Raw genomic sequence first — 25,417 nt, 5'->3', positions numbered from 1 at the left:
ATATTATATATATATATATTATAATATATTCTATTATATTATAATTGTATATTATATTATATTACATTATATTATATTATATATATTACATTATATTATAATATATTAGATATATTATATTATAATATACAATTATAATATAATAATATATAGTAATATAATATATAATATAATAATATAATATTCAATACTATAATATAATAGTATATAATATAATATATTATACAATTATAATATTATATATATATATATATATATATATATATAATATAATAGAATATATATTATATATATATTTACTATTCTTGTATACCGCTGTATCTCAAGCCCGAGGGCGACTCACAGCGGTTTCCAAACAGCAAAGACAATAAAAACAGCAATAATTAATATACAATGACAGTTAAATTACACATTCCATTAATAGCTAATAAGCAAACATCAATACACAGTTATCACAAATCCCATCCCTGATCACCTCATCATCCAAGCATGATCCAAATTCGTCGTCCATTGTTCCGTTCCTATGTTCCAAATTACCAAGTTGCACTGAATTACTCAAACGCCTGCACAAACATCCAGGTCTTCAACTTTCTACGGAATGTCATGAGAGATGGTGCCAGCCTAACGTCTACAGGAAGGGCGTTCCACAGCCGAGGAGCCACCACCGAGAAGGCCCTATCTCTCGTCCCCGCCAACTGTGCTTGAGAGGCTGGCGGGATCGAGAGCAGGGCCTCCCCGGAAGATCTCAAAGTCCGGGTGGGTTCATAGGCCGAGATGCGGCCAGATAGGTATCTATTTGGGATGTAACAAGAGCGTGGACCACCGTGGCCAGATCAGACTTCCCAAGGTACGGGCGCAACTGGTGCACAAGTTTTAATTCTGCAAAAGCTCTCCCGGCCACCGCCGAGACCAGGGGTTCCAGGCTCAGCAATGAGTCCAGGATCACTCCCAAGCTGCAAACTTGCGTCTTTAGGGGGAGTGGAACCCCATCAAACAACGTCTGTAACCCTATCCCCTGTTCGGCCTTGCGACTGACCAGTAGGACCTCTGTCTTGTCTGGATTTAATTTCAATTTGTTAGCATAAGACAAGAAGCCCTTTTAGTGATTGATACACGTGATGCAATTATTGTAAAGTACATTTGTTAAGCAGTTCTCGTTTGCAAATATCACAGAATGTAATTATGCCAGCCTCTGTCTCTTCAGTACTGTATGGACCCATTGTTCCATGTGAGAGTCATGAGATTCCCGCTCCTGATTGTTCTTTCTGTTTTATTCTTCTTGCCCTGAAGTGGACAAGAAAATCCAACAAATCAAAGAATTCCTTCACAGACCCGTGGCATTCTTGCTGGCTACCATACTGGTCATTATCACCTTTGTCATCGCAGCTCTATTTGTTCCTCTGGGTATGTTTATTGTTTTATTGATCTTTACATTTTATATACAGACTAGTTGTACATTGTATTGTTGAAGGCTTTCATGGCTGGAATCGCTAGGTTCTTGTAGGTGTTTTCGGGCTATAGGGCCATGTTCTAGAGGCATTTCTCCTGACGTTTCGCCTGCATCTGTGGCAAGCATCCTCAGAGGTAGTGAGGTCTGTTGGAAATAGGAAAATGGGTTTATATATCTGTGGAATGGCTGGGGTGGGGCAAAGAGCTCTTCTCTACTGGGGTAGGTGTGAATGTTTCAGCTGACCACCTTCATTAGCATTTGAAGGCCTGGCTGAGCCTGGGAAAATGTTCTGTTGAGAGGTGTTAAGACGTGCCTGGTTGTCCCTGGGAAGTCACAATCACAGACCCTGGGAAGTCACCATCACAGACGGAGCTGTTGGTGATGGTTTTCACTGGCCCCCCTTTCTCTTTCTCTCTCTCCCCCCCCCTCCTACCCCTCTTACCCCCCCCCCCCCTTCACCCCCACAACGGACCATTTCCGTCACCCCGTCCCTCCCTCTCTTTCATACCCCACCCTCTACAATGTTTTTAAAACTGGAAAACCAATAAAAATTATTTTTTAAAAAAAGACGTGCCTGGTTGTTTCCTCTCTGCTGTTTTGCTGCTGTAATTTTAGAGTTTTTTTTAATACTGGTAGCCAGATTTTGTTCATTTTCATGGTCTCCTCCTTTCTGTTGAAATTGTCCACATGCTTGTGTATTTCAATGGCTTCTCTGTGTAGTCTGACTTGGTGGTTGTGAGAGTGGTCCAGCATTTCTGTGTTCTCAAATAATATGCTGTGTCCAGGCTGGTTCATCAGGTGCTCTGCTATGGCTGACTTCTCTTGACAGATTAGAGAGATGGGCCAAAACTAACAAAATGAAGTTCAACAGTGACAAATGTAAGATACTCCACTTTGGAAGAAAAAACGAAATGCAAAGATACAGAATGGGTGACGCCTGGCTCGAGAGCAGTACGTGTGAAAAAGATCTTGGAGTCCTCGTGGACAACAAGTTAAACATGAGCCAACAATGTGATGTGGTGGCAAAAAAAGCCAATGGGATTTTGGCCTGCATCAAGAGGAGCATAGTGTCTAGATCTAAGGAAGTCATGCTCCCCATGCTCTATTCTGCTTTGGTTAGACCACACCTGGAATATTGTGTCCAATTCTGGGCGCCACAGTTCAAGAGAGATATTGACAAGGTGGAATGTGTCCAGAGAAGGGCGACTAAAATGATCAAGCGTCTGGAGAACAAGCCCTATGAGGAGCGGCTTAGGGAACTGGGCATGTTTAGCCTGAAGAAGAGAAGGCTGAGAGGAGATATGATAGCCACGTATAAATATGTGAGAGGAAGCCACAGGGAGGAGGAGGGAGCAAGCTTGTTTTCTGCTTCCCTGGAGACTAGGACGCAATGGAACAATGGCTTCAAACTACAAGAGAGGAGATTCCATCTGAACATTAGGAAGAACTTCCTGACTGTGAGAGCCGTTCAGCAGTGGAACTCTCTGCCCCGGAGTGTGGTGGAGGCTCCTTCTTTGGAAGCTTTTAAGCAGAGGCTGGATGGCCATTTGTCAGGGGTGATCTGAATGCAATATTCCTGCTTCTTGGCAGAATGGGGTTGGACTGGAAGGCCCATGAGTTCTCTTCCAACTCTTTGATTCTATGATTCTATGATTCTATGATTCTGGTTGAAGTAGTCTGCAGTGCCTTTCATGTTCCTTGATGCGTGTCTGGGCAATGCTGCGTTTGGTGGTCCCTATGTAGACTTGTCCACAGCTGCATGGTACACGGTAGACTCCTGCAGAGGTGAGAGGATCCCTCTTGGCCTTTGCTGAACGTAGCATTTGTTGGATTTTCTTGGTGGGTTTGTAGAACACAGAAAAGCTGGACCACTCCAACAACCACCATGTCAAACTACACAGAGAAACCATTGAAATCCACAAGCATGTGGACAATTTCAACAGAAAGGAGGAGACCATGAAGATTGTTGTGGCATCGAACAAAATCTGGCTACCAGTATTAAAAAACTCTAAAATTACTACAGCAAAACAGCAGAGAGGAAACAACCAGGCACATTTTAACACCTCTCAACAGACCATTTTCCCAGGCTCAGCCAAGCCTTCTAATGCTAATAAAGGTGGTCAGCTGAAACATTCACACCTAGCTTCAGCAGAGAGCTCGTTGCCCCACCCTGGCCATTCCACAGATATATAAACCCATTGTCCTATTTCCAACAGACCTCACAACTTCTGAGGATGCTTGCCATAGATGCAGGCGAAACGTCAGGAGAAATGCCTCTAGAACATGGCCCTATAGCCCGAAAAAACCTACAAGCACCTAGTTGTACATTTATATGCAGATTGAGCATCTCTAATTGGAAATGCTTGGGACTAGGAGCGTTTGGGAATTTGGGCTGCTTGGAATTTTGGTATATTTGTATTGGCATAGATGCACAGATAAAGATGTCTTGGAGCTGGAAGCCAACTCTAAACATATATGAAGTCATGGGATGCAATGGGTTAACCCTTTGTGCTGGTAGGACTGATGACCGACAGGTAAGCAGTTTGAATCTGGAGAGAGCGGGTTGAGCTCCCTCTGTCAACTCCAGCTCCCCATGTGGGGACATGAGGGATGCCCCCCACAAGGAGAGTAGGCAACATATATAGAAAGCCAGCTCCACTGGCTGCCGATCCAGTTTTGAGCACAATTCAAAGTGCTGGTTCTGACCTACAAAACCCTATATGGCTCTGGCCCAGCATACCTGTTCGAACGCATCTCCTTCTACGTCCCGCCTCGGAGTTTAAGATATTCTGGGGAGGAGCTGCTCTCGGCCCCACCTCTATCACAAGTGAGATGGTGGGGATGAGGAGCAGGGCCTTCTCGGTGGTGGCCCCTCACCTGTGGAATTCACTTCCCGGGGAAATCAGGTCATCGACATCCCTCCTCTCTTTCAGAAGGAAACTAAAAACATGGATCTGGGACCAGGCCTTTGGGTCATCTGGCAGATAGACAAAGGACAATGACGACTAGAATTGATAGGATTTGACAATGTGGAATGAACTTACGGATTCTGTGCTGGCGAACGTTGAACATTAGGCCCGTCGCAAACTAGGTTCCTGCTGGAGGAAACCTTGCTAGCAAGTCCCTGACGTCATGAGCCTGCGCCTCTCTCCCCGCCCCTTTCTCCGCCCCTTTCTCTTTGCGAGCGTGGTTTTTCCTTTGCTAGGGCAGCATTGCCCGCATTTTCTCTCAGTTGAATTCTGCCAACTGAGAGAAAATGCGGGCAATGCTGCCCTAGCACAGGAAAAACCACGCTCGCAAAGAGAAAGGGGCGGAGAAAGGGGCGGGGAGAGAGGCGGAGTCTCGTGACGTCAGGGACATGCTAGCAATTTTCCTCCCGCAGGAACCTAGTTTGCGACGGGCCTTAGACCCGTCGCAAACTCTGTTCCTGCGGGAGGAAAATTGCTAGCATGTCCCTGACGTCACGAGACTCCGCCTCTCGCCCCGCCCCTTTCTCCGCCCCTTTCTCTTTGCGAGCGTGGTTTTTCCTGTGCTAGGGCAGCATTGCCCGCATTTTCTCTCAGTTGGCAGAATTCAACTGAGAGAAAATGCGGGCAATGCTGCCCTAGCAAAGGAAAAACCACGCTCGCAAAGAGAAAGGGGCGGAGAAAGGGGCGGGGAGAGAGGCGCAGGCTCATGACGTCAGGGACTTGCTAGCAAGGTTTTCTCCAGCAGGAACAGAGTTTGCGATGGGCCTTTGATTGGTTTTTATTGATTGTGATATATATCTTGCTTGTTTTAATTGTTTGTAATTGCTATTGATACATGTTTTATCTTATTGTTTGTTGTGGCATCGAATTGTGCCTTTTGTAAGCCGCCCTGAGTCTCCCCCTCGGGGGTTGAGAAGGGCGGGGTAGAAATGCGCGAAATAAACAAACAAACAAACAAACAAACAAACAAACAAACAAACATCCTTGCAGACGTCCAATGGTCTTATACCAGTTTCTCAAGTCGCTCCTGACATGCAAAAAAGGGGACTTCGGTTTCCTAAATCCTTGCCTAGAAATTCTAGAAACTGAAGTCCAAAACACCTGGAAGACCAAAAGGTGGGAACCCATGCATTTGCTTCATCTATTTTCATAACAAAGCATACATGAGTACAGTGTTCCCTCACTTATCGCGGATGTTACGTTCCAGGACCACCTGCGAAAAGTGAAAATCCACGAAGTAGGGATGCTATATATGTATATCGTGTCCTGAGGGTTAGGCCGAAGTGAGAATGACGTCGAGCATGCCCCTCCCCCTAACAAGGGATGGTGACTTATAGTTCTGCAAAGGACAAAGGTACCAGACTGCACAATAGGGGTTAAGTCTTGGTCAATTTGCCAAGGCCTTAACAACAATGGGGATCCCATGAAACTTTGGGAATAGCTAGACCTTGGGGTCTCTGCCTCTCTCTCTCTCGAGAGAGAGAGCTGTAGTTTTCCAAGGACCATGGGACCGGCTTCCATCCCAGAGCTGTAGGGCTTTGTGTTTTGGCCCAGTGGAACTCCATAGACTCCCTTTGGTGGCTTTTTGAATTCTGCTACATTCCTGGACTTCACTCTCTTCAAGGACTCGCTCTCTACCCATGAACTTTCTACAAGACAACTTAGGAATTCATGCTGTGTTCTGATATCGTCTGCTTTTTATAATTGGTATTATTAATCTCTCTCTGGGGTCCTGGATGGGAAGATAGTTGCATATGATTTCCCTGTGTATAATTTCTATATGGTTTTTATGTTTCCTTGTATTCCTGACCCCTTGCCCCTTCTCCCTCCAAAGAAACATGTAAGGGAACCCCCTGGCCTTCAGAAACAAAAGCCATTAGTGATTACTGAAACCTCCCGGCAAAGACACACTTGCATGGATAAAAGAAGGAGATTCTTATCTCTAGCATTGGAAGATGGCCCACTAGAGTAAAGAATTGTTTGACAAAAGTTTCTGTAAGATAAGGGGAAATCTTCCCCTCTGCTTTGGTTTACTTAGCATTAACCTCAGGCTGCCATCACTGTTCTGTTCTCCTGCCTCACAGCCAGGAAGGATGAGGGAAATCAGGGGAAAATATGGGATGCTTCTCTGTCTCGCCAGGGAAAAAGAACTCTTTGATGAATCTAATTGGTCTCTGCCTTCTGGCAAAGACCCCTAAATTTTAGCTCTGCAACAAGGAGAGACCTAAAGGCACCTCACACCCTTCCCCCCCCCTAGTTATCTCTGCTTACATGTGCAGTCTCTCTTGATTGACTGCCTCTCTCCCGAGGGAGAGGATGAAACCCCCTTCAACACTCCATTGTTGCCAAGAGGCACACATTTTCTTTATTTATTTATCGTGTCAGGAGCAACCAGACATCTGTATTACATTTTTAACAAAACAAATAAACAGACAGACAAAACACAAAGTTTGCAAGCTTGGTAGTTGATTAAATGTCCTTTGACCAGTATCTGGCCCCTTGGAGTGCCTCTGGTGTTGCCGCAAGGAGGTCCTCCCTTGTGCATGTTGCAGGGCTCAGGTTGCATTGCAGCAGGTGGTCAGTAGTTGGCTCTTCTCCACACTCGCATGCCGAGGATTCCAATTTGTGGCCCCATTTCTTAAGATTGGCTCTGCATCTTGTGGTGCCCGAGCGCAGTCTGTTCAGCACCTTCCAAGTCGCCCAGTCTTCTGTGTGCCCAGGGGGAATCTCTCATTTGGTATCAGCCATGGATTGAGGTTCTGGGTTTGAGCCTGCCACTTTTGGACTCTCACTTGCTGAGGTGTTCCAGCGAGTGTCTCTGTAAATCTTAGAGAACTATTTCTTGATTTAAATCGTTGACGTGCTGGCTGATACCCAAACAAGGGATGAGCTGGAGATGTCTCTGCCTTGGTCCTTTCACTATTGGCTGCTATTGGTGGTGCAATACCGGCTAGACAGTGCAATTTCTCCAGTGGTGTAGGGCGCAGACACCCCTTAATAACGGTGTCATTGTTTTTACTGTTCTATTGTTATGCTTGATGTTTTATTATTTGCTTATGAGTTTTATTGTTGTACTTGTATGCTGTTGTTTGTTGTGGCCTCGGCCTTTGTAAGCTGCATTGAGTCCTTCGGGAGATTTTGCAGGGTATAAATAAAGTTAATAATAATAATAATAATAATAATAGATAATAGATAATGTGGCATGTCTCATTAAGAGCCACATCCAATGTTTTAGCGTGGTGAGATGTGTTCCACACTGGGCATGCGTACTCAGCAGCAGAGTAGCACAGCGCAAGGGCAGATGTCTTCATTGTGTCTGGTTGTGATCCCCAGGTTGTGCCAGTCAGCTTTCGTATGATATTGTTTCTGGCACCCACTTTTTGCTTGATGTTCAGGCAGTGCTTCTTGTAGGTCAGAGAACGGTCAGGAGTGACTCCCAGGTAATTTGGTTGTGCTGCAATGCTCCAGTGGGGTCCCTTCCCAGGTAATCCTCAGAGCTCGGGGTGCTTGTCTGTTCTTAAGGTGAAAAGCACATGTCTGTGTTTTAGGTGAATTAGGGATCAGCTGGTTTTCCCTGTAGTAGGTGGTAAGAGCACCTAGAGCTTCAGAGAGCTTCTGTTCAACCATCTCAAAGCTCCTTGCTTGAGCGGTGATGGCATGATCATCAGCATAGATGAAACTCTCTGTCCCTTCTGGCAGTGGCTGGTCATTTGTGTAGATGTTGAACATGGATGGAGCAAGCACACTCCCCTGAGGCAGGCTGTTCCTCTGTTTCCGCCATCTGCTTCTCTGGCCCTGAAACTCAACAAAAAAGCTCCTGTTTTGTAGCAGGTTTCCTATGAGGCGGGTGAGGTGGGGTTCCTTCCCAGGTGATCCTCAGAGCTCGGAGTGCTTGTTTGTTCTTAAGGTGAAAAGCACATGTCTGTGTTTTAGGTGGATTAGGGACCAGCTGGTTTTCCCTGTCATAGGCAGTAACGGCACCTAGACCTTTGGAGAGCTTCTGTTCTACCATCTTGAGCAGGGACATTAGAACACAAAAACCCGTGAAACAGCAAGTCCACGAAAAGCGAACCGCAAAGTAGTGAGGGAACACTGTACCCTGATTTCCCTTTTCTGCACATCTTTGTTTTTTCCTGAAATACAAAGTTTGGTGAAATGTCCTGATAGACATTCTTCGGGTACAGTGTATAGGAATACGCCAGCAGGGACCAAGAGCAGACAGTAACAGATTTCTCCCTTTCCTTTAGCCTATAGAGAATGGTACAGAACAGCCAACTTACGTCAGGCCACAGAGATGGTTAAAGAATTTATGATGGCAAGAAATGCATCCTTTCTTCCGCTGAGTGGTAAGGAAGGGATTCTAATCTTCTCCACCATCCTTCTATGTTCCTCCACCTGGGATTCTGCCAAGCAGAACTTATTTCCAGGCATTTCTTTCCAGCCTGTTGGGGGTACTTTGATTGTTCTCTTCCTGCTTGGCAGAAGAGGGTTGGACTAGATATCCCATGGGGTCTCCTCCAACTCTTCTAGGATTCTATGATTCGTAGCTCAACTTGGGCCGTGTCTACACCGACTACTCAATTTGGGTCAGTCTAAAGCATGGGAGGTCCTTGCTACCTCGGAGCTGCACCATTCATTGGAGACAATAAAGCAGTGGTTCTCCACCTTCCTAATGCCGTGACCCCTTAATACTGTTCCTTATGTTGTGGTGACCCCCAATCATTACTGTTCCTTAGTATTGTTCCTTACGTTGTGGTGACCCCCAACCATTTTCTTTGCTACTTCACAACTGTAGTTTTGCTGCTGTTATGAATCATCTTATAAATATCTGATATGCAGGATATATTTTCATTGTATTGTCGAAGGCTTTCATGGCTGGAATCAATAGGTTCTTGTAGGTTTTTTCGGGCTATAGGGCCATGTTCTAGAGGCATTCTCTCCTGATGTTTCGCCTGCATCTATGGCAAGCATCCTCAGAGGTAGTGAGGTCTGTTGGAAGTAGGAAAATGGGTTTATATATCTGTGGAATGACTGGGGTGGGGCAAAGAGCTCTCTGCTGAAGCTAGGTGTGAATGTTTCAGCTGACCACCTTCATTAGCATTTGAAGGCTTGGCTGAGCTTGGGAAAATCCCCTGTTGAGAGGTGTTAATCTGTGCCTGGTTGTTTCCTCTCTGCTGTTTTGCTGTTGTAATTTTAGAGTTTTTTAGCCAGATTTTGTTCATTTTCATGGTCTCCTCCTTTCTGTTGAAATTGTCCACATGCTTGTGGATTTCAATGGCTTCTCTATCAACAGAAAGGAGGAGACCATGAAAATGAACAAAATCTGGCTACCAGTATTAAAAAACTCTAAAATTACAACAGCAAAACAGCAGAGAGGAAACAACCAGGCACATCTTAACACCTCTCAACAGAACATTTTCCCAGGCTCAGCCAAGCCTTCAAATGCTAATGAAGGTGGTCAGCTGAAACATTCACACCTAGCTTCAGCAGAGAGCTCGTTGGCCCACCCCAGCCATTCCACAGATATATAAACCCATTTTCCTATTTCCAACAGACCTCACTACCTCTGAGGATGCTTGCCCTAGATGCAGGCGAAACGTCAGGAGAAATGCCTCTAGAACATGGCCCTATAGCCCGAAAAAACCTACAAGAACCTATATTTTCATTAATTGGACCAAGTTTGGCACAAATACCCGATACACCCAAATTTGAATACTGGTGGGGTTGAGGGGAGGAAGGATTTTGTCATTTGGGAGTTGTAGTTGCTGGGATTTATAGTTCACCTACAATATCAAAGGGCATTCTAAACTCCACCAGGAATGGAATTGAACCAAACTTGGGACACAGAGCTCCCATGACCAACAGAAAATACTAGAAGGGTTTGGTGGGCATTGACCTTGGGTTTTGGAGTTGTAGTTCATCTACATCCAGAGAGCACAGATGCATCTGGACCAAACCTGGCATGAATACTCAACATGCCCAAATGTGGACACTGGTGGGGTTTGGGGAAGATAGACCTTGACATTTGGGAGTTGTAGTTGCCAGGATTTATCGTTCACCTATAATCAAAGAGCATTCTGAACTCCCCCAATGACAGAATTGGGCCAAAATTCCCACACCAAACCCCCATGGCCATCAGAAAATACTGTTTTCTAATTGTCTTTAGCGACCCCTCTGACACCCCCTCGTGACCCCCCCCCAGGGGTCTCGACCCCCAGGTTGAGAAACACTGCAATAAAGGGACACCTTATGAATAAAGAATTAAGATTTTTTTTCAAGTTGGTCAAATCAGAAATCACAGGGTGCTAAGTGACTTACTTAGGCGATCCCTTTTAGTCCGAGGATGATGGTCCTCCAAGTGTAGTATCCTGGCGGTGGTCCGTAAGTGACTGTGGAGCCCTATTCTTGACCTGCATGTTCTCCCAAAGTGAGGGTATCGGTTTCCAGGTGGAAGGCGGTCCCGGTCGGGGTTGGCTTGATGCGCCTTCCTCTTGGCACGTTTCTCTCTTTCACCCTCCATTCGTGCCTCTTCAAATTCTACAGCACTGCTGGTCACAGCTGACCTCCAGCTGGAGCGCTCAAGGGCCAGGGCTTCCCAGTTCTCTGTGTCTATGCCAGAGTTTTTAAGGTTGGCTTTGAGCCCATCTTTCAATCTCTTTTCCTGTCCACCAACATTCTGTTTTCCGTTCTTGAATTCGGAATAGAGCAACTGCTTTGGCAAGTCCAACGGAATTGATGGCGGAGGACCATCGCTTCAGTGTTGGTGGTCTTTGCTCCTTCCAGCACACTGACATTTGTCCTCTTGTCTTCCCAAGAGATTTGCAGGATTTTCCAGAGGCAGTGCCTAATGGAATCGTTCCAGGAGTTGCATGTGACGTCTGTAGACTGTCCACATCTCGCAGGCGTATAGCAGGGTTGGGAGGACAATAGTTTTATAAACATCTTACCCTATACACCATCAAGGACTTTAAGATCTTCCGGAGAGGTCCTGCTCCCAGTCCCACCACCTTCGTAGTCACTCTTGGTGGGGACAGGAGACAGGGCCTTCTCTGTGGTGGCCTCCCACTATGGAACTATCTCCCCAACGAGATTAGGTCTACTCCCTCCCTCCTGTCCTTCAGGAAGCAGCTGAAATCCTGGCTTTGTTATCAGGCATTTACATGTCGATAGATTGATCTGGTAAAGACTCACTAAGTTATTGGACCACAACGTTTGGATTGAGTTGTATGATGTTTTTAACGTGACGAATTGTCTTTTATATGTACTTTAGAGTTTATATAATATGTATGTTGTTATGCATTGTGTAGCATTGAATTTTTGCTTTGGTTAGCCGTTCTGTGTCTCTCCATGGAGGTAGAGAAGAACGGGATATAAAAGTTCTAATAAATAATAATTAATAATAGCTGTCCAGGCTGACATGAAGCTCTGGAGTTTCTGGAAAACTTCTGAGTTGCTTCCTGGTTTTGCTCACTGTGGAGCAAAGTCAGGTTAAGGGTTGCAAACTCTGTATACTTACCGGAAGTCACCATGTATCATGAAATCTGAACATGCTGGATTTGAGGTGTGTACACTTGGAGTCAGGCCCATAGCGAGGGGGGGGTTAGGGGTTCAACCCCCCCCCCCGAAATGTTTCAGATTTTTAACTGGTGAACCCAATCCCCATGCTGCTAAGTCTATGAGATGCAAAAAATCAAAAGTCCCTCCAGAACTGCAAGCACTATCTCAAGCAAATATTAGCAATGTATTCACACTGTCATTACTTGCAGCAATATGAATAGCCGATGTAGTTGTTCTGGTACAGCTGTACCAGGAGCTCCAACTTTATTTGCTTTGTATTCAATGTTTGCTTGCAGTCCTAGGTTTCAGGGACTCTGCAGATAGGTGGCTTCTTTGGTTGCAGTCATAGGGCAAGTCATCTGTCCATCATTGTTAAGTTTTGGTCCCGCCCCTTGCTGAGGGCAATTGGGAAGGGAAGGGAGCCATTTTTAGTTAGTCTCAGCAAGGTAAGCTTATGTATAGGATGTGTGCAAGCTTCCCTTGTACCAAAGCTTCAACCCTTAAGACCTTCCGGGGGAGAAAGGTCTTAAGAGTCTCCAAAGAATTTCCAGGGAAACAGCCCTAAAGACCAAAGAACTCCAGCTGGAGAATATCTACTGCCTTGCTGGTAGGTCCACTCGGCGTTCGAGACGCAGTTCGACCCAGTAGCAGAGCCCACATCAGTAAGGGTTAGATTACAGTCAGCCTGGGAGACGGTAAAATGGGGATTTCCCTTTAAAGAAGAAGTTATTGAAGACAGTTGCCTGTCCTTCGTGGGCAAGATTAGGAATTCACCAGTTGCCCAAAAGCTTGGAATCATTTGCTTAACTTTACTGAAGAAAAGAGAAGTTTCTGTTTGATTGTTCATTAATAAAAGACTTTGTTGTACTTCTCAAGCCATCTAAAGACTGTTTGTGGTGGAAACCTCTGAGAACTTCTCTTTAGGCCCCCCGGCTTCCCGCTGGGCAAAGGTTGCACATCCTGTTCTAAAGACAATTATTTACAGGCCCAGCGCGCGACAGAACAGTAGTGAAGCAACCAAGTTGGGGGGGGGGGGATGTTGAATGCTCTCATCAAGGAGGCCAGACTTGGTGGACGTGGTTGACAAGGGTGGAGCTGCAGGCTATGGAAGGCTGCTCTGCCCCCTGCTGTGCTCTTTGCTTCAGCGTGAGCTAGGAGGCAGGTTTCAACCCCCCCCCACGTGAAATTTTCAACCCCCCCCCCAAAAAAATTTCAACCCCTCCCGAAATTTTTTTCTGGCTACGGCCCTGCTTGGAGTCTTCTTTGTGTCAACGTGGCCTTAGAGAAAAGCTCCAAAGTGGGTGAATTAAAGAGGAACAGAGGTAAGGGGAACTACTGAACTCCATTCGTTCCACAGAATTCAGTCGTGGCAGTTAAGGTATCCATTCTATATGATAGTTGCGCCCTGTATTTAGGACTAGAGTGGATGAGCTTGTTATTGTGTTTTAATGTGTTGAGCAGTCCAAGGTCCTTACCAACTTAAATTCTTACCAATTTTTCAGATGTTGAACTGGTTTTAGAGGCGGATAAGGTAGCAAAAGTTCTGGCTAATACGGCCAGGATGCTTGATGCAATCGACGTTGACATAGGTAAGCCGCCTTGAGTCCCTCTTGGGGTAGATAAGGTAAATAAATAAAGTAAATAAATAGTAGGTAAGTTACTGAAATTGGGATGCAAGAGAACCTAAACAGAGGGGGGTGGGGTCCTTGCTGTGAGACAATGCGTGTCGAAAGACCTCAGAGATTTTTCCCATTTTTTTTTTGCTATTATTTATCGTGTCATCAGCAACCAGACATTTGTATTACATTTTTAACAAAAACAAACAAACAAAACAGACAAAACACAGAATTCACAAGCTTGGTCGTTGATTAAATGTCCTTTGACCAGTATCTGGCCACTTGGAGTGCCTCTGGTGTTGCCGCAAGGAGGTCCTCCATTGTGCATGTGGCAGGGCTCAAGTTGCATTGCAGCAGGTGGTCAGTGGTTTGCTCTTCTCAACACTCGCATGTCAAGGATTCCACTTTGTGGCACCATTTCTTAAGATTGGCTCTGCATCTCATGGTGCCAGAGTGCAGCATTCCAAGTCACCCAGTCTTCTGTGTGTCCAGGGGGGAGTCTCTCATTTGGTACCAGCCATTGATTGAGGTGCTGGGTTTGAGCCTGCCACTTTTGGACTCTCGCTTGCTGAGGTGTTCCAGTGAGTGTCTCTGTAGATCTTAGAAAACTATTTCTTGATTTAAGTTGTTGATGTGCTGGCTGATACCCAAACAGGGGATGAGCTGGAGATGTCACTGCCTTTGTAGCTTGGTAGTTGATTAAATGTCCTTTGACCAGTATCTGGCCACTTGGAGTGCTTCTGGTGTTGCCGCAAGAAGGTCCTCCATTGTGTATGTGGCAGGGCTCAAGTTGCATTGCAGCAGGTGGTCAGTGGTTTGCTTTTCTCCGCACTCGCATGTCAAGGATTCCACTTTGTGGCCCCATTTCTTGAGATTGGCTCTGCATCTCATGGTGCCAGAGTGCAGCATTCCAAGTCACCCAGTCTTCTGTGTGTCCAGGGGGGAGTCTCTCATTTGGTACCAGCCATTGATTGAGGTTCTGGGTTTGAGCCTGCCACTTTTGGACTCTCGCTTGCTGTGGTGTTCCAGCGAGTGTCTCTGTAGATCTTAGAAAACTATTTCTTGATTTAAGTCGTTGACGTGCTGGCTGATACCCAAACAGGGGATGAGCTGGAGATGTCTCTGCCTTGGTCCTTTCACTATTGGCTGCTACTTCCAGGTGGTGCAATACTGGCTAAGCAGTGTAATTTCTCCAGTGGTGTAGGGCGCAGACACCCCGTGATAATGTGGCATGTCTCATTAAGAGGCACATCCACTGTTTTAGGATGGTGAGATGTGTTCCACACTGGGCATGCGTACTCAGCAGCAGAGTAGCACAGCGCAAGGGCAGATGTCTTCACTGTATCTGGTTGTGATCCCCAGGTTGTGCCAGTCAGCTTTCGTATGATATTGTTTCTAGCACCCACTCTTTGCTGATAGATCCAGAGTTCAGAGCTGTGAGCCTAGAGAAGTTTTCAAAGCACTTTTCAGCCATAGGTTTTTGTCCAAATGGCTCTGCAATCCTGGCTTTTTGATGGAATCCTGGGAGTTGTAGGGCCCATCCAGACAGTACTTTTATCGCAGGAGCTCCCGCAGCAATCAGGAGGGTGGCCAGACACTGTTCTATGTAAACCTGTAAGTAAATGCAACAAAAGGCAAAAAACATGAGATTTCCAAGTGTGGGAATATTGCAGATCTTAGCTGAATATCAGGATCTTCACATGCCTGTATGTCCCTGCAATTGGAAATCACAGAATTTTTTATCTGGGTTGGTTCCCAGGTTTTAGATGCTTGCTCCTGGTTGGTTGATCCCTAAAAAGAAGGTGACACTTGAGTAGAAGGGAAAAAACTTTTTTTGTGTGCCAGAAACTTCTAGAAACGTGTGGAGGGCACATTTTCTCTGGCCTGGACAAAGTTGTGGCCCCTTAATCAATGTTGTATGTGTACATCTTTTTACATGAAGAGTAATCAGGGACAGCCATGTATAAACTAGGAACAGCACCCTGTTGTTTATGCTACTAGTAAACTACTAAACCCATCTGGACAGATGGCCAGTTATCCTGTAAAAAGTGGTAATAATTACAAAGTTCTGTTCCTAGCTTGAAAGTGTGTGTTCCTGTTCCATTGTGTAGTGCTGACTTGGACAGAAGTAATCCTACTTTGAAAACTTTGTTTGTGTGGCAAATACTTTATGTATATGTACAGATATGCGGATATTCGCATATCTATGTATTGTCGAAGGCTTTCATGGCCGGAATCACTAGGTTCTTGTGGATTTTTTCGGGCTATATGGCCATGTTCAAGAGGCATTCCCTCCTGACGTTTCGCCTGCATCTATGGCAAGCATCCTCAGAGGGAGTGAGGTCTGTTGGAAGTAGGACAATGGGTTTATATATCTGTGGAATGGCTGGGGTGGGGCAAGGAGCTCTTCCTTGCTGGAGCTAGGTGTGAATGTTTCAACTGATCACCTTCATTACCATTTGAAGGCTTGGCTGAGCCTGGGAAAATACCCTGTTGAGAGGTGTTAAGATGTGCCTGGTTGTTTCCTCTCTGCTGTTTTGCTGTTATAATTTATATATAATTCGCATATCTGTACATCCGAACCTTCAGGGTTTTTGTACTACCTACTACAGACTGAAGGAGGGACATTTTAAACTCATGTCTTGTGCTTACTGTATTTTAACATTCATTAACATTCATTTTCATGGTCTCTTCCTTTCTGTTGAAATTGTCCACATGCTTGTGGATTTCAATGGCTTCTCTGTGTAGTCTGACATGGTGGTTGTTTCCCAGATTGTTTCCTCTCTGCGGTTTTGCTGTTGTAATTTTCCTCAAAGGTGGACCACTCCCACAACCACCATGTCAGACTACACAGAGAAGCCATTGAAATACACAAGAATGTGGACAATTTGAACAGAAAGGAGGAAACCATGAAAATAAACAAAATCTGGCTACCAGTAATAAAAAAAACTCTAAAATTCCAACAGCACAACAACAGAGAGGAAACAATCAGGGACATCTAATCACCTCTCAACAAAAGTTTGCTCCAGGCACTGTCAGGCCATTTTATGCTAATCAAGGTGTTCAGTTGAAACATTCACACCTAGCTCCAGCAGACAAGAGTCCTTTGTCTCACCCTGGTCATTCCACAGATATATAAACCCATTTTCCTAGTTCCAACAGACCTCACTACCTCTGAGGATGCTTGCCATAGATGCAGGCGAAACGTCAGGAGAGAATGCCTCTAGACCATGGCCATATAGCCCGAAAAAACCTATAACAACCCAGAAGTGATTTTGTTCCCAAAATATTTGTCAAGACTATTCCATTTGTAGTTCTTGTGATCGTGAAATCTGTACTGGCACAGTAGCAAACTTTGTTTCAACCTATCCCTCCCCCCAACCCTGTCTTTTGTCAAAGAGTATGTCCGTTACCAATTGAACCATGACTGGACAGCCTTCCAAGGTGCCATTTATTACTTCGAAATCGTGAGAATACCCTGGTACCAGGCAAAGAGGTTTTGTAAAAAGGCAAAAGCTAAAATGATAAAGATTGAGACTGACGCCGAAGAGGTAAGTAGAACAGGATGAGGTTCTTTCTGCTGTGCTGTCTATAATGAATACCCCGAGGATCAATCAATATCAGATCCCACTCCGCTGTACACCAATTATAAAGAACCGGGCACTAGCGTATTCGAGCATCCACACACGGCTTGGACAGGGTGGTCAAACTATCCCACCACTGTCTGGACAATTATAAAGATGGGGATTTACTATAATCAATCCCTCCTTTGTTGTGAAACCAAATATAATGTTTGAGGGGTATCTTTAAGTTTCTTCCGCTGTCACCAAAATGTAAAAGGAACTCCCTAGCTGACAAAACTAAAGATCTATTTGGGACCACCAGGCACTGTTGTCTTCTTTTTGTTCTTTTAAACCAGTAGAGATTGTTTAGGAAACTTCAGGCATAGAGGCACACTTGAGTCAGGCTTTTAAATTTAAATAATCAATGAAAGTTTATTGATTGAAAACAAGAAAGTAAGTGCAGTTCAATATCTTGGCTGTTACAGAGAATTTTTGGCTTTTGTCTTGAATGCGTAACGGTTACAATCATAGTTCTGTCTTTGTCACAATAAAAAGAGTTTCTTCTCTTCACCAACAAGAAAACTTAACAGGAACTAAATCTCTGTCAGGATTTCTTCTGTAGCTCAGATACACTAACCTAGTCCTATCTAGCTACCACCCAGCTATATCCCTAATAGCTGTCAGTTTGCTTCAGCTGACTTGCTGGCAAACCACTGGCCCTCTCTTTGCCCTCTCCTAACACTTAAACCACAATCTTCTAAAACATCCTTTCTCTTCGAACTCTAATCTTCATCTCTCCCTTTCTCTGACTTAAAAGGCTCTTTTTCCCTCCAAGCCTCTCTAAACCCCGCCCCCTTTTCTAAACCAATCCTGGTCGATCTCTGCTGACTCAGGCCTAAGACACGCCCCCTCTCTAAACTCTCTCTAAGATGGTGGCTTCCCTGCACTAAAATGGCTGCTGCAGCTTCGCCAGGCCCACCTAATCTGCAAACTAGCTGGCAGACTAACTCTAGGCCATGCAATCCTGGCTGCAAAAGGTAAGGGACCTTTACACTGTCCTTCTGGGAACTGCAAAAGTAGCCATCGTAAGGAGCCATGTCTCCTCTGGCTTCCTCTCCCTCTCCTTCCTGGACAGAAGCAAGGCCGAGAGGCAGCTTTGCAAGGATCCCCTTCCAATGTAGGGCTGCTTCAAGGCCAGTTGACATTTAAAGGAGGTGGCTGTTGGTTGCCCATGCCCTTGGCCATGTGGGGAGTGAAACTGAGCAAATTTCATGGGTTGTGGATAATGAGATCTGGGCTGCGGGCAGCAGAAACCCGAAGCGTATCAGAGTGAGACCCTGGGGTCTATGCACAGTGGAGATGAGGTTACTAGTTCACACAGACACGAAACAGGACACTGCAGTCTGCCAGTTTTAAAAATAACAAAGTTTACTTAGCACATCTTAATACACGTCTACTTCCAAGCGAGCTTAATCAGGAACTAACACAGGGACTACAAAGCACAACTATAGTACGGTTACAGAACATCTGCTTATCAGTTTCTCTTTGGCTGTAAGCCGGCTACTCCCTAATTCTTCCCAGACAGAGATAACTTATCTTATTTCTGCCAAGGTCTCTTCTCTCTGTACCTCTCTGTCTCTCACAACAACAATTCCAGCATACAATTGAACATAACGGAATCCATCTTGAATACATATGAACACCATTGTTAATCATATTAATCATAGAATCATAGAATCAAAGAGTTGGAAGAGACCTCATGGGCCATCCAGTCCAACCCCATTCTGCCAAGAAGCAGGAATATTGCATTCAAATCACCCCTGACAGATGGCCATCTAGCCTCTGTTTAAAAGCTTCCAAAGAAGGAGCCTCCACCACACTCCGGGGCAGAGAGTTCCACTGCTGAACGGCTCTCATAGTCAGGAAGTTCTTCCTCATGTTCACATGGAATCTCCTCTCTTGTAGTTTGAAGCCATTGTTCCCTTGCGTCCTAGTCTCCAGGGAAGCAGAAAACAAGCTTGCTCCCTCCTCCCTGTGGCTTCCTCTCACATATTTATACATGGCTATCATATCCCCTCTCAGCCTTCTCTTCTTCAGGCTAAACATGTCCAGCCCCTTAAGCCGCTCCTCATAGGGCTTGTTCTCCAGACCTTTTATCATTTTAGTCGCTCTCCTCTGGACACATTCCAGCTTGTCAATATCTCTCTTGAATTGTGGTGCCCAGAATTGGACACAATATTCCAGGTGTGGTCTAACCAAAACAGAATAGAGGGGTAGCATTACTTCCCTAGATCTAGACACTATGCTCCTCTTGATGCAGGCCAAAATCCCTTTGGCTTTTTTTGCTGCCACATCACATTGTTGGCTCATGTTTAACTTGTTGTCCACGAGGACTCCAAGGTCTTTTTCACACGTACTGCTCTCGAGCCAGGCATCCCCCATTCTGTATCTTTGCATTTCGTTTTTCCTGCCAAAGTGGAGTATCTTTCAATTAAACAAATTGAAAAAACATACATGTATACTTTCAATAATCCCGACAAAGCGCTGATGCTGAGGTCCGTTAAGCACATAGCCGGCACTGGCAGTGGATCACCTGTGGGCCAATGCCTGGCAAAACCAAGAAGCTATAATCCCAATGTATTGTCGAAGGCTTTCATGACTGGAATCACTAGGTTCTTGTGGGTTTTTTTGGGCTATAGGGCCATGTTCTAGAGGCATTTCTCCTGACGTTTCGCCTGCATCTATGGCAAGCATCCTCAGAGGTAGTGAGGTCTGTTGGAATTAGGACAATGGGTTTATATATCTGTGGAATGGCTGGGGTGGGGCAAAGAGCTGTTCCCTGCTGGAGCTAGGTGTGAATGTTTCAACTGACCACCTTCAGTTGAAAATGAACAAAATCTGGCTACCAGTATTAAAAAAACTCTAAAATTACAACAGCAAAACAGCAGAGAGGAAACAACCAGGCACATCTTAACACCTCTCAACAAAAGATTTTCCCAGGCTCAGCCAGGCCTTCAAATGCTAATGAAGGTGGTCAGTTGAAACATTCCCACCTAGCCCCAGCAGAGAAGAGCTCTTTGCCCCACCCCAGCCATTCCACAGATATATAAACCCATTGTCCTAATTCCAATAGACCTCTCTACTTCTGAGGATGCTTGCCATAGATGCAGGCGAAACGTCAGGAGAAACATTTATCTATTTATCTTGTATACCACTGAACATTTAATGCAGGTCAAAACTAGCTTCAAACTAAGGACTTCCAACTTCAAATTTCAAAGAAATCCATTAATGTCCAGGAGTGCTCTGTGGTTTATGTCATCACCGTTCAAGCTCGCCAGGCTTCCCTGGGTATCCTAGGTCCTTGGAAAGCCTTGAATTTCCGGCATCAATGTAGATTATCTGCTTTGATAATATGGATTATATGGCAATGTACAGCTTTCTACTTCAGATTAAGAAAACCCTTAATGCGCATGAGTGCTCTGGGGTTTGTGTCATCACACCCAGGCCTCAAACTGGTTCCAGGATTTCCTATGGAATCAGCTGCACTGCAAACCCATTTTCTTCCATACCGGTTTGAAACTGCACGCAATGGGGAGAGGTGGGTCCTCTTCCTCTTCCTCTTCTGCTTCCTCTTTCTCTTTGCTGGGGCCATTGTTGGTAAAGACTGTGAGATCACATAACATCTTCTTCACAATAAAGACTTCTCCTTGTCCTTTTTATAGGAATTTGTTGAAAATGAACTTAAGACAAGAGACGTACCTTACTGGCTTGGGATCCTGAAGACGGGCAAGAAGTTTGTGTGGGACATGGATCAGACTCCTGTGAACAAATTGTGAGTCCTTCATCATACATTCATGGCCTGTAGTGTAGAAGTGTTCTGAGATATTTTCATTGTGTTATTTCGTAGGGGCTTTCAAGATTCCAGTGCAAAATCTGACCTTTACATCTGAAACAAAAATTAAGGCACTGGAAAAGAGTAGTTATTAGGGTTGGTTGATCCAAGTCGTAAGTTTCTTACCTCGTAATGAAATCATAAATAAATTACCTTTTGAAGTGATATCGACGCGTTTTGGCAACCCGGAAGTGTTTTTGCCATATTGAAGCCGCGTCCGCCATCTTCCTTACGACTTCTGCCAGTAAATCATAAATGCTGGGGGCGTGGCCTTCAGGAACAACTGTTCTTATCCACTGTTGCATCCCAGATCAAGAAACGAGACCATAAGATTAAATCCACCACACTGGACTGTAGGAAAAGCAATCCTTATTTATTGATGAAAAATTGGTTACAAAAGAAAGGTAAATGCAAAGTCAAAAAGCCACAGAAAAACACACCAATCAGTAGAATCTCTGAACTTGAGCAAAATTTCAAAAGCCACAATACAAGAACCAGGAACCTGTTAGCCTTTCACTAACCATGAACTTGATAACTACAAGCCTCTGGGATTACCCGCCATGAAACACAGGAATTCTGCCAAGGCACAGCCACAGTCCCAAATGTTGCTTGATCTAAAGAGGAACCCGGCAGGAGGCCTCTTAAACCAAAGAAGATATTCTTTGAAACGCCCCTTGACTTTGAAGCCTGGGCCTGTCTCTCCTGTAAACAATGTGACCTTCGTAGAAACTGGGAAACATTTCTGTCTCTAACTATCTGTTCTCTTCGGTCCTCATTAAAAACCCCAGGTGGAGAGATATCACGGCTAGTGATATCACGGCTAGCTTCCAAAACATTTTCCTCCAGCTGTTGAGTTTCATTTTCATCGCCGCTGACCTCTGCATCAACAACAGATTCCACACTGTCAGGGTCAAGGAGAGCTTGCTCAGTTGGAAAAACTATCAGAGAATCCGGTTCACACAGATCAGGATCAGGCTGAACCCCAACATCCACGCCCACCTCCCTCTTTGCATTGGTGGCTTTGTGAGGTGGGCTTTGCAAGGTGGGCATGGCTACCTCCCTGGCGACAAGTGGCAATGTGGAAGAGCTGGGTGTAGCCACGCCCACCTCGCAAAGCCACTGATGCAAAGAGGAAGGAGGTGGAGGTGGGTAAGAACAACTGTTCCTGAAGGCCACGCCCACAACAACCTCCAAGGAGAGCTGTGCTTGACCACGTCCACCTCTCCCTTCTGCATGGAAGTTCACGGCAAGGGAAGGGAGGGAAACTGCGAGATTTTAATGGTTCTGGAGGGAGGGAGGGGCACCTTCCATTAACGAAACAAAGGAAGCGATTCGTATTTCCTGGTATTTCCGATTTTTCAAGAGAATTTCGGAAATAATTTCAAAATCGAACCGCCAGCGCCCCCTATATACAAAACGAGTTTAGAACCATTTTTTTCCTTGATCAACCAGGCCTAGTAGTAATATACCAGATAAAGTATGTGGGGTGACGGTTTGGACTGGATAGCCCTGTCATGAATGACTTTTCAATCACTTTAAAGCATAGGTTCTCTCTATTGCAATTTCCAGTGTGAGAGACTATCAGATTACAGAAAAACATTTAGACATACAGATTCAATAATAATAATAATAATAATAATAATAATAATAATAATAATAATCTTTATTTATACCTCGACACGATCTCCCCGATGGGGACTCGGGACGGCTTACCCTCAATGCAACTATTTGAATGTACAACAACTTGCAGTTACATTGGACTAATACACAGACAAAAGGGAATTACATTTTCACTCAACATTCACACGCATAGAATCATAGAATCATAGAATCAAAGAGTTGGAAGAGACCTCCTGGGCCATCCAGTCCAACCCCATTCTGCCAAGAAGCAGGAATATTGCATTCAAATCACCCCCGACAGATGGCCATCCAGCCTCTGTTTAAAAGCTTCCAAAGAAGGAGCCTCCACCACACTCCGGGGCAGAGAGTTCCACTGCTGAACGGCTCTCACAGTCAGGAAGTTCTTCCTCATGTTCAGATGGAATCTCCTCTCTTGTAGTTTGAAGCCATTGTTCCACGTCCAGAAAGGAGGAAACCATGAAAATGACCCAAATCTGGCTACCAGTACTAAAAAACTCTAAAATTAGAACAGCACAACAACAGAGAGGAAACAAACAAAGACATCTAATCACCTCCCAACAAAAGATTTCTCCAGGCACTGCCAGGCAATCAAATGCTAATCAAGGTGGTCAGTTGAAACATTCACACCTAGCTCCAGCAGAAAAGAGTCCTTTGTCCCACCCTGGTCATTCCACAGATATATAAACCCCTTTTTCCTAGTTCCAACAGACCTCACTACCTCTGAGGATGCTTGCCATAGATGCAGGCGAAACGTCAGGAGAGAATGCCTCTTGACCATGGCCATATAGCCCGAAAAAACCTACAACAACCCAGTGATTCCGGCCATGAAAGAATTCGACAATACAAGCGTTTGATGGGTGAACAACTCGGGGCTATGTCCGTCCTCGCTGCTTATTGTTATTTTAAAGTTAATTGTATTGTTTTAATCTGCTTCGAGCCAAATTGGGAGTAATGGTATACAAGATAAATAGATAAATAAAAATAAAACTATCAGGGTTACCTAGCACTGAGGCAGGGCAGTTCCAATGAGATCAAACTGCATTTATTATGCAGGGTAGAAACATCTGTAGAAGTAGCGAAGGATTTGGTTTGACTAAGTTCTTGTGGGATTTTTCGGGCTATATGGCCATATTCTAGAGGTATTTCTCCTGACGTTTCGCCTGCATCTATGGCAAGCATCCTCAGAGGTAGTGAGGTCTGTTAGAACTGGGAAAAAGGGGGTTTATATATCTGTGGAATGACCAGGGTGAGACAAAGGACTTTTGTCAGTTGGGCTAGGTGTGAATGTTTCAACTGACCACCTTGATTAGCATACAATGGGCTGACTGTGCCTGGAGCAAACTCTTCTTGAGAGGTAATTAGATGTCCCTGCCTGTTTCCTCTCTGCTGTTTTTGCTGTTGCAATTTTAGAATTTTTGAATACTGCTAGCCCGATCTTGTTCATTTTCATGGTTTCTTCCTTTCTCTTGAAATTGTCCACATGTTTGTGTATTTTTGGTTTGACATAATTGGTGGCATCTTCTTTTCAGCTATTGGGCACATGGCGAACCATCGAGGACTCGGGATGGCACACCAAGTTACCCATTATGTATTTCCGTGAAACACAAGTGCTTCGACCATTTAAGGTGTTGGCAGACTAATAATTGTGATGAGATAGTAAGACCATTGTGTGAGCAGAAGCCGAAGCAAAGGTGGTACAAAGATTAACTGTGCACCTTCAGACAAACGGCCCTGTACTCCATGATTGCTGTGAAAGAAACGAGGACACCACCTGATTGAATATAGAAGCAACAGCCAGTTTACTGGGATATTAAACACAAACATAAAAAGCATGACCTCTCTGACGTCATTATTCAAAGGCACCTTTGCAGTCCAACTTCCTTGAGTAGATGCACCTTTCGGAGGCTATAATACAAAGGTTTGGGAGAATTCAGTTGGCTGTAATTGCTTTGACTCCTCTTTCTATTCTAAGGAGGCTTCCATCAAGTAGGATATGATATCTTGAACTCCAGTCTTGGAATAATACTTCAAAGATAAGCTGGTCGGGTTGCAAATAACTGTTTCTATTGGAAAAACTTTGAATGGTGAACCCTGGGTTCTGCTTGATCTGAATATATTGATGCCAAGGGTGTTCTGATGGGGCCTGCTCAAGTCCTCATGGCCACCATGTCTGGCATCAGGTGGCCTCTATATAACATTGTCCCCAGACACATTGCAAGAATCATAGTGATGAGGAGATATTGGAAATATATACTTACTTTACTTACTTACTTAGGCGATCCCTCGTTGGACGAGTAAGATGGTCTTCCATCATGGGTTTCCTTGTGGGTCCGTATGTGGCTGTGGAGCCCTATTCTTGCTCTGCATCTTCTTCCGCAGTGAGGGCATTGGTTTCCAGGTGGAAGGCGGTCCCGGTCGGGGTTGGCTTGACGCGCCTTCCTCCTGGCACGTTTCTCTCTTTCACCCTCCACTCGTGCCTCCTCGAATTCTGCAGCACTGCTGGTCACAGCTGACCTCCAGCTGGAGCGCTCAAGGGCCAAGGCCTCCCAGTTCTCAGTGTCTATGCCAGAGTTTTTAAGGTTGGCTTTGAGCCCATCTTTAAATCTCTTTTCCTGTCCACCAACATTCCGTTTTCCGTTCTTGAGTTCGAAGTAGAGCAACTGCTTTGGGAGACGGTGGTCAGGCATCCGGACAACGTGGCCTGTCCAGCGGAGTTGATGTTGGAGGAC

The 25,417-nt window shown here is 45.0% G+C and overlaps 1 protein-coding gene across 1 annotated transcript; it reads left to right on the top strand.

Annotated features, from left to right (window-relative positions):
- Positions 1-1,283: 1,283 nt before the first annotated feature.
- Positions 1,284-24,518, top strand: LOC137097066 (CD209 antigen-like protein A; the record flags this gene model as incomplete). The annotated part of the gene is made up of 6 exons (XM_067468372.1): positions 1,284-1,404; positions 8,667-8,765; positions 13,479-13,565; positions 16,992-17,143; positions 20,878-20,987; positions 24,218-24,518. Coding segments are annotated over 6 exons (747 nt in total), but the record flags the coding sequence as incomplete, so codon positions are not given.
- Positions 24,519-25,417: the final 899 nt, after the last annotated feature.

The sequence above is a fragment of the Anolis sagrei genome, chromosome 5, assembly GCF_037176765.1.
Source record: "Anolis sagrei isolate rAnoSag1 chromosome 5, rAnoSag1.mat, whole genome shotgun sequence".
Classification (NCBI taxonomy): Eukaryota; Metazoa; Chordata; class Lepidosauria; order Squamata; family Dactyloidae; genus Anolis; species Anolis sagrei.
This window is presented reverse-complemented; position numbering and strand designations above follow the sequence as displayed.